At 40.1% G+C, this 10684-nt stretch overlaps 1 protein-coding gene across 1 annotated transcript; it reads left to right on the top strand.

Annotated features, from left to right (window-relative positions):
- The first annotated feature begins 3660 nt into the window (after window positions 1-3660).
- LOC136259324 (uncharacterized) lies at window positions 3661-8736 on the top strand. The gene is made up of 2 exons (XM_066052819.1): window positions 3661-4336; window positions 8582-8736. The coding sequence occupies exons 1-2, from the start codon at window positions 3661-3663 to the stop codon at window positions 8734-8736; spliced, it is 831 nt and encodes a 276-aa protein (XP_065908891.1).
- The last annotated feature ends 1948 nt before the right edge of the window (window positions 8737-10684 follow it).

Here is a 10684-nt window from a genome sequence, read left to right as displayed (position 1 = left end):
TAATTGAAGTGATTCGGGTACTCAAGATAATCATTTAAAGCAAGACAACCAGGAAGTACCATGTATCACTTTAAACACAGCCTATGCTTGTGTGTATGAAAAATACAGCACTCAAGGGGGTGTAATACATGCATTTGGCTTTACCTTGTGCTGTATCAGCCTCTCAACATAACCCGTCGTGATGTATTTTCTGTCCACACACACACACGGCAGTGTTTTTCTATGACTTGTGACTTTACTTGTGGCACGATGCCAGCTGGTATAAGCTAGCTTTGAATGTGCTGTAGGCAAGATGTGTATGTGTAGAAGTAGCACTTCTGGTTAGTTTACATACAGAATTCTATGTCAATTACTCTAATATATAGTACAATCATACAATCATTCGTTGTACTAAAATAGATTTGTGGCACTATGCTCCACCTGAAGGTAATAAGTCTGGTGTGATTCATGAGTGGAAGTTCCCCTTCAATAACCCACAGAATATCAGTTATGTCTGTCCGTCTGTACATGTGTACTGTTTTATAAGCATAACTGTGAGGTGACAAACACCTGTTTTATATACATGTTAGTCATTTACTAATAATTAATTAAAGTCTTCGAAAATTACTTTTAGAATGGTAATGTACTGGTATGCATTATAATGTCAGAAGAGTGAACCACCATATTATATACAGTGGATATCTAAGAGCTGTTTTGTACACTACCAGAATATGCATCTAAGCAGCTTTGTTGTAGTACTTGTGATGATAAAACTTCACTGTTTTTAATGGAATTGGTACAGTAATTGCCATTAAGTTATGGGATTTTACACGCGGGGCTATGCGTATAAGCCACGGTAGCACTTCTTGGCCATCAAAGGGTTGCTTAATAGCAGGAATTTGTAAACACCTAACACTACAATGTACTATATACACTATAGTCATTGCACTGATGGTAATGCATGGTTTGTGGTATAGGACAAGCAGAAATTTGACGGATTTTAATTAATTTGGTGGTTGGTGAATTTTCACTGAAACCATCAAATTTATATTCGCTAAATATCCAGTTAGCTAGGTAGAGAGCAAAATCTACGGGAGAATCTACACAGCTTATTCTAACAAAACTCTAGCCAATATAGGAAGATATACTATAGTTAACTACTGAGCATGGTGCAGCTGTAGCTGATCATTTCTCTATACTTTCAGATTTTTCATACACAAGCCAGAGTGAAGCCAGAGACACCTGGAAGGTGTTGTTCTAGCTACCAATTAATTGCAAATGGCTCTTCCTAGATAGTTACTGTAATAACGTTTCTGTGGTCTTGGCCTTGGATGCAGATATTATACAATATTACTCAAGCTACCATGAATATTGCTTTGAATGTAGTCAGTGTATGATTAGCACAGGCCACTGCAAGCAACAGGAACCATCAAATTTTACTTGTCCAATAGACAGGTTGTTCAATTTACCAAATATTTTTCCTATCAACTTGAGTGGTGCCATACACACAGGGCCACCCACAAGGGGAGGGGGGGGGGGGGGGGGGGGGGCAACTGGGGCATTTTGCACCGGACCCCACCTGAAAGGGGCCCCAGGAGGCTCCATGAAGGGCTCCCTGAATACCTGTTTAAAAGATCTAAATCTATATTATAAGAGTGAAAAGCCGTCTGTCTGTCTGTCTGTCTGTCTGTCTGCATTCCATTTGATGTCACGCATTGTACTCTCAAACCGCTGCGCGTTTGGAAGCGTCTTTGGCGTCACGGAAGCGCTGATTATTGAGCTCAACAATGACGCTTTCGAAAAGTTCGTGCGAGCTATCGTTAGTCGTCTAGGGGCCGTTGAAAGCAGGTGTGTAGACTAAAATTCGCTTGAATTCTTTCTATAAACCGCATGCAAACCGCAAGTAAACACCTATCTCAGTCCATTTGTACAAGTCTTTATAAGACAAAAATATTGCTGTAACAATGTGAAGTAGATAGGTTAATGGTTTAGGTGTCTGTCTTACGTGCGCGAGGTTGTGGGTTCGAGTCCAGCTGGTGTTAATATTTTTTTTCGTTTTGGGCACCTTTTCAGTACACCTTTTTTTGCACTGTACTGCATGTGTTTTTGCCAACTGTACACACGTGATATTTCTAATTCAAATTCATTTGATGTGCTGTGTAAGCATGTCCGAGCATGCCACCTAAGCGAAAACGATCGTCTACTTTTTTTGCGTTTCAAGCAAAGAGACGCAAGCAGAACCAAAGATTGGATCCAGAGAAGAGACGGGAAGAAGCAGAATGACAAATACTGTGCCACCAGGAGGCTTCAACTGGAGCTACCACCTCATCCAGTGCTAGGTGTGAACTTGACTCACAACAGAGACGACGACAACGTGACGCAGAAGCCCATTGTGTGGCCCGCCAGGACGAAGAAAGAAGATCACAGGAACGGATCCACGATGCAGCTGCCCGTCGACTTGCGCGTGCGGACCCGGCCAGAGAAGAATAGCAGCGTGATACAGCTGCCCGTCGACTTGCACGTGCGGACCAGGCCACCAGAGAAGAAGAACAGCAGCGTGAAACAGCTGCCCGTCGACTTGCGCGTGCGGACCAGGCCACCAGAGAAGAAGAACAGCAGCGTGAAACAGCTGCCCGTCGACTTGCGCGTGCGGACCAGGCCACCAGAGAAGAAGAACAGCAGCGTGAAACAGCTGCCCGTCGACTTGCGCGTGAAGACCCAGTAACAAGGAGGGAGGAGCAACAACAAGATACAGCTTCCCATCAACAAGCTCGAGCTGATCCACTCTACAGAGCTCTGGAGCAGCAGGCTAACACAGCACGCAGACAACAGGTACGTGCAAGCACACACCCAAGCCTTAGGGGGCTTAACTATCAGCCACACAACTTCTTCAACACTACAGATGTAGGCACACTTAGTGTAGAATGCACACACTGCGGCGCATTAAAATTTCCCCAGGAGACCGAATCCCTTTGTTGCTTGAAGGGTAATGTCCAGTTAGAGGCATTTCCACAGCCCCAGTCATTCTTGAGACACCTGTATGAAGGTACAAACACAGCAGGTAAACATTTTCTAGCTAGCATACGTAAGTATAATAGTGCATTTCAAATGACAAGCTTTGGCTGTAACGAGATAGCTATGGCTGGCTTCAATCCTTCTTTTAGAGTACAGGGTCAAGTCTATCATCGTATAGGTAGTTTAGTTCCATCAACAGGTGAGTCTCCTAAATTTTCCCAAATTTATTTTATCAACAACCAGCAAACTGAAGTAGCTACAAGATGTGGGATAGTTGATGGGTTAAGGCTTGACATAGTTAGGGGTATTACTGAGCTTTTGCATGACGATAATCACTATGTTCAACTTATTAAGGTAGCTAAAGAAATATTTGAGCAGCATGATGAGCCAGCAAATATTAGGGTAGTGATTAATGAGAACAAACGGCCTGTAGGAGAGCATGCTAGGAGGTACAATAGCCCGATGTGTGACGAGGTAGGAGTGCTAATGCCTAATGATAATGTAAATAATAGGGACATAGTTTTGCACTATAGGGATGGGTCTTTGCAGCGCATTTCTGAACTTCATAGGGGGTATGATCCTTTACAGTATCCTTTACTCTTTTCCTATGGCACCGATGGATGGCACATCAACCTGAAATTGGCTAATGGTAGGAAATTGACAGCCATGGTGTATTACCGCTACCACATCATGGTCAGGCAGCAAGTACCTGTATTGCTTAAGGCTAAAAGGCTTTTCCAGCAATTCCTGTATGACGCCTACTGTAAGATTGAAACTGAGCGCTTACAGTTTCTCAGGCGTGAGCAAAAGGCACTACGTGCTGATTGCTACCAGGATTTGCGGGATGCAATGGTAGATGGGGATGGTGACCCCAGGAATGTTGGTCGTAGGGTGATCCTGCCGTCGTCATTTACTGGTGGACCACGCTACATGCATGAGTGTCAGCAGGATGCAATGACCTACGTTAGGAAGTATGGCCACCCCGACCTCTTTATCACCATGACCACCAATCCTAATTGGCCAGAGATTAGGAACAATCTACTACCAGGTCAAGAACCTCTGGACCGTCCAGACTTAGTGGCCCGTGTGTTTAGGCTTAAGGTGAAGAAATTGTTAGAGATGCTCACAATGGAGATGATTTTTGGGAAACCACGGGCTTGGCTCTACTCAACAGAATGGCAAAAGCGCGGTTTGCCACATTGCCATTTGCTGCAATGGCTTATTCCAGAGCACAAGATCACTCCAGATAAGATTGATGACGTCATCTGTGCTGAGATCCCTGATCCAATGGTTGATCCTGAGCTGCATCAGATCGTGATTTCCAACATGGTACATGAGCCCTGTGGGAGCATCAACCCTGACTCACCCTGCATGCGAGTAACTCGGTTTTGCCTTTTGAATTTAGACGGCTTCAATTTCCAATTGCACTTTGCTTTGCCATGACCATTAACAAAAGCCAGGGCCAAACTTTTAAGGCTGTAGGATTAGATTTGACGGACAAAAGCTTCACACACGGCATGCTTTATGTGGCACTATCTAGGGTAGGTTCAGCAGATAGATTGACACTTTTAGTTAGAGGGGATTGCAAAACACGTAATGTAGTCTATAGTGAGGTTTTTAGATAGGCAAACACATGCACTTTAGTTAGGTTTGTCTGCTGCTACTGCTGCTTTGTGATGTTGTGGATCAGCACCTGTGGATGGTGGTAAGGAAGGTATTATGGTAAAAAAATGTATCAGATGGTTGCTTTGTATATTTATGTATGTGTGAAACTATTTATCTTTTCTATTCTTTTGTCTTTATGCATATCCTGGATGGTTTGCTCGGAGGAGGGATGACTGCAGCTACACAGTGAAATGACACGGTCCCGTGGCAGACTGTTCTTCACAACGTGGGGCACGTTGTGAAAATGGGAGCTATTTATAGACTTTGCAGCAATGATTTGAACTCTTTCTACACATGCATACAAAGCAGAGTGGAGCATTTTTCGGGTTTTCCTGTGCAGCAAAACAAAAGAAAAGGCTGTCAGGTTTTTTCCATGAGCTGGATGACTCAAAATTTTTTGTTTTCATTTATTATTATTTCTTGCTAGCCCCCACTCTGTGCCCATGCTGTTATATTTTATAAAGCCGTTATATTTTGTCATAACAGAATCGTTGTAGTGCAGATTACAGTAATTCATGGTATGTTTGGTTGATGGTAGAATTTGAGCAACTTAAGTCACAAAATATTCCAATAAGAGTGCACTTCTCCACAATTATTGCATTCATGCAATCCTTACACCACATTGTTTCCTTAGTCTTTTATATAAAGTATGTATAATAGTATATTACCAACTGTAATTTCATTTAATTTCCATGTCATTGTACATACTGCCCTGCACGATAGGGCAGGTACTACAGCTAGTACTTTAATAAAGCAGTCACAGTATTCTTCAGAGGAACAGTGTAGCAAGCTTATAAATAAGGAGATATGGTTGGTGGGTTGGTGAGGAGTACCTATTGTCATTGTCAGCATGTAATGACTTTGTGTAATGACTTTGTTTTTTGGTCTTCAACTTACAGCTCGGGTGAAGTTGTGATTCAGAGTGGAAACCTGGGGACCCACTTTAACTCTGTCCTGGGCCCCTTAATTTCTCTGGGCAGCCCTGAATTCACATAAATATATGCAAAGTCACTTGCAGAAACTTTGACGGTTTTTGATTAGCACAAAACAATGTTCAAAAGTTGTTTTTACTTTTTCCATTCTCTGTTGGTTTTGTATACACACATAGCTACCATGTAAATACGTAACTCTTATCATCTCCCCATACAGCATATATCAGAAAGATACTCGTAGTGTGTTCCTCTATGTGTTACATCATTTTGCTGAAGACTTTCAAGTGTTTTTCCAGCTCTCAAGCCCATAGGTTAGCTGTATACCAATTAAAGAGTGTGGCAGCCATTTTGCTCACAAGTGTTCATCCCATTTATGAATACTCACAAGTGAAATGGGTGCCATACCCTTTAATTAGCAAGTTTATTAATCCCTTGCACTAAAAACTCAGTAAAATGATAGTATATAAAAAAAAAACTTTCTCACAAAATGAAATCAATACGAACAGATTACTATGGCTGCTGGAGCCATGCATACTAGTGGAGAATGTCACAGACAAAAGTTACACTCGTCAACATCTCTTACCTTAATTGCAAGCTCACTACAGGTGCTAGTGAGTCAAACACTTCATCCAGGATGTACCAATGTACATTTCTGTAGTCCAACCTCTAAAAAAGGCAGTAGATTTGTGTTTATTATGCTTTTGAACAAAAATTACCTCTAGTATGTTTGTGACTGCTTTATTAGAGTGTTTGTGGTCATGCAGATGGTTAAGAGGTTGACTGTTCTATTAGAGTATTTGAACATACATCATGCCAAGGCACTATACAGACGCAATGTGGAGTTTATAAACCTCTGAAAGCCTGAAGCTGTAGTTCACTAGTGCTTTGTTGTGCCTGAAGGTTGATAGACCCCACACGTTGTCTGTATAACTGTATTGTATACTAAACTCTAATTAGTTACCTCTTCTATGACTGTTTCTGTGGTAACATTAACAGAAGCACAACTGCCATAACAACCGTGCATACTTACATGACACAGTTAATCACCTTTTTACATCACTGCATGTTAAGAATACATACTCATTTGACATACCTAGATTTAGCGTACGTTAAATTGTGCCTGAAGGTATGGAATATATGAGATTTATTATCAATCCAAACTGACACATAACTGACACAGTCGGTCACTACACACTTGTTATCTCTACCACATCACACTGTAGTATGAGTATGAAGTGGACAGTAATGGTGACTGAGTGGTGTTGGATAAAGGATCATTTGGAGCTATTTACTCTGCCATCGATCTTGTCACCAAGAGAAAAATGACCATCAATGAAATCAGTGATACTGGGTACGATAAGATCAACTGTATGCACACATACATGTGTGTATTGTGTTTTATGTGTGTGACTTATATACTGGTACCTTGTTATCATGTAAGATAATGACCATACAGTGACATTGTGTAGAATCACAGGAGGTTGGACACGCTCTAACTGCTACCTAAATATATTACTCTTAATTGCATTGTTTTATTTGGTATCTCATGTGACCCTCAATAGTTGCAATACAAACTGAAAAACAATGGGGTTCACTGGGGATTATTAGATATTCAGAACATGCTTCATGTAAGCTTCAAGACAATGTACTTTGTTTTGTAAAAGTTGTTTGAATTCTGGGTGAAATTAATAAGTTGTGATTTGGTGTATACAACTTTACCAGACTTGTCATGTACGTATTCTATAAACACAACAATGTGATGCACTGCATTACATTGAGGTAACAATTTTTGCATAATTTATTTTAGTGCCGCTTAAGCACATCCAACCTCCTGTGGTATAGAATGGTTTTACTTGTTAACCTTTATCTCCAGGTAATAGTTTGTCTCACTACTTAACTGCTGATTTGTTAGTGAAACATCAAAATACTCTAATAAAGCTGTCAGCTTTAATCACTCATTCATCCACAGAAATCCCTTTGAGAACAATGCTGTGTAGTTATGATTTTAGCAGTGCATGTATTGTCATGGTGTGCAATATCAGGATTCTGTTTTCGATATGATATCGATCAATAATCAGTAAAATATTGTTCAATTTTTTCATAATTAATTAAATAGTGTGCGGATTAATTGCATGGGCAGCCGATATTTATAAATATGTTTTAAATACATTCGATTCACTAAAACCATTATACAGTACTATCTCAATTATCCAGCCACTGATTATCTGAATTTTCGATTATCCAAACTATGGTGGTGACTGTTCTATTAGAGTATTTTGTCTAAAGTGTGTGTTCTATTAGAGTATTTTGTCTAAAGTGTGTGTTCTATTAGAGTATTTGTACAGGGCTCTGTATATAAATGAATGGGATTCTATTATCTGAACTTTTCAATTATCTAAGCCTCTTAGGGCCCTATGAGTTTGGATAATAGAGGGAGCACTGTATAGCACTAACTATTACCATCAAGCCTAGGAAACTGGTAGATAAGCTTTTAAAATGGCTAAATTACACAGAACTGACCTTCATTTCTAATGGGATTGTGCATCACAGACAAAAATACTGTAACTTTATCTTAATATAACGATTAATATCTAATTAATCAATGAAATATCAAAATCAACATTTGCAATAATTCACATCAAATTCAATGCAATAACGATATCAAAAATTATCATGATAATGATAATGTGGTATATCGCACATCACTAGACTGCCTTTACTGTAGATTTTTGTTAGTATAGACTTCCAGTCACTGGAGGAAGAGATCAGACTCCATTGTCACCTCCAACACAAGAACATTGTCTCCTACTATGGACAATTTTGCTGAGTAAACCAGCGAATTCAAACATGACTGTTGTGTACTGTGCTATAAAAAGCAACTTTTGTGATTCCTTATTTGGAAATTACACACTCTAACAGCCAAATTTACCCATGCATAGGACCTACAGTATGTACATACAGGAGTTTACACATACATCCTATCACAACAGGTAGCCTGTCAGACCTACGCACCAATGAATGTGGACCACTGTTGGAAGATGAAGGTACCATCAAGTTCTATACTAAACAGATCATGGATGATATCAAGTACCTTCGAGAGCAGTTCGATAGTTCACCGAGACATCAAGGGGGGATAATATACTAGTCAAAATGTACACTGGTCAACTAAAGATATCTGATTTTGGAACATATAAGAGGCTAGCTGGACTACAACACCAGATGGCTTCTTTTAAGGGTAAGTAGTGAATATGGACACTTGAGGACACCTGTGTAATCACGACACTTTGTTGTAGTGTAGAGCATCAATTTTACATGGTTCCAATGTACTTCCATATAAAGAATGCAACCCTAGCCCTCCAAGTACGTACATAGTTAACCTCATGCAGTGTGTATTCAAGCCTGCAGTGAAGCAGCTACACCAAGTTCTAAATGTACAGATCAATAACGTTGGTTCCTGATATACAGTACGTACTAGAGCTGGGTGATATACTCTACTGGTATTGTTAGTAATCTGCGGTATTTAAGTCATACCGGTTTTGATATTGCCTGTTTTTTTTTTGTTTTTTAAAATACTGCCATACCGTCTGGGCACTATGGCCTCCCTTTGGGCTTGTTTCATCCCATATTTAGAAGGCTACCAGACATGTGACAATGTTTGTAGGTAGGTGCTGATGTAGTCAGCTAACCAAACTATGTAAACAAGTTTGTTTGTGGTAATTTGTACCTGAGGTATGCTGACCTACCATGGGTATTTGGTGCTTTTGTTGAGGTAAATGGCAGTTACTTTAATACGAATGGCTTTTGCATTAATACTGCGAAACTTAGTAATACTGTGATATTTGTTATGGAAGGTATACCATTTGCTATTTTTCAATACCGCCCAGCACTAGTGTGTACATATTGGCAATTTTCAAACTTCAGTGATTTCAACTTTTAGCCAACCAAATCTGCTCTGAACACTTTCAAATGATAAAGTACAAAAAAGGAATGATCCACTTCTCTTTCTGCCATAAGCAGGAATGATGAGTTATGTAAGAAATTGTTAATACTATGCCACAAGAGATTATCATATTATGTGACCTAGTCTGAGAAAACCGGTCTTATTGCCCATGTCAGCAGATTCGATTTTTCAACCAGGACACAAAGCTACATAAACAAACTATCCATACCATGATCAAAATCAGCTAGACTTGAGTGGTCTAGTCTTGCTGGCTGCTTTTCCCCAAGCACAGTGGCAATCCATACGCGTGGTGTGGGACCTTAATGGAGCTCTGGTCATCCTGGGGATGACTGTATGTGGCTGTACAGCTCTGTGGTATTGAATAAGTACCTCTGCTATGAATTTCCTTTCATTTTAGCCAATTTTGAGACCTCAATGGCCAAAACTTGGCCTAATTCATCCCTATGCCTTCCTTTTACATTTTTGAACACCATCTTTCCCGCCTTCCAGGCCCCCACCTCCCACCCAATTTGCAGCTCGCCTGATATAGTCAACCTCATGAAAATTTGGTGCACATAGCTTCAACCATTGGCGAGTTACAACACACTAAATACTTAAAACCAACGTTTCTCGGTACTTTTAAATAGGTGATAAGCCCGGTTTTCCCAGACTGGGTCACATATGATGTTTTATTGCTAATCTCTTGCTTCCTTCCTGTTAACCTTTACCATTTCCTACCTGGTGTATAGTCACTTCCTGTGTGACTTCCTGATTGTTCTATTAGAATATCCTAACCAGAGAAGCAGTTGTATGTACTATGTTGTATGGTTGCTTCTAAAGTTTCAAATTTCATGGGTAGAACTACTTTAAGTATTCCAAAGGTTTCTACAACAGTAAATATACAGCTTCATCTCTGTACAGTGTATTACTACTTTGTTGTGTACTTTAGTTTGCCTCAGGGTGTATCTTGTGAGACTTTCAAACTCATATAGTTCAAATCAGTACATCCTTATTGTACTGCTATTACTTTGGTTGTTCTCTCTCTCTCTCTCTCTGTCTGTCTGTCTGTCTCTCTCTGATTTATTGTCAGTCTTGAGGTTCCACTCAGAACTATCCTCACTTATCTCATACAGTATACACTGATATTATTCTA

This window comes from Dysidea avara, chromosome 6 (genome assembly GCF_963678975.1).
Source record: "Dysidea avara chromosome 6, odDysAvar1.4, whole genome shotgun sequence".
NCBI classification, from domain to species: Eukaryota; Metazoa; Porifera; class Demospongiae; order Dictyoceratida; family Dysideidae; genus Dysidea; species Dysidea avara.
This window is presented reverse-complemented; position numbering and strand designations above follow the sequence as displayed.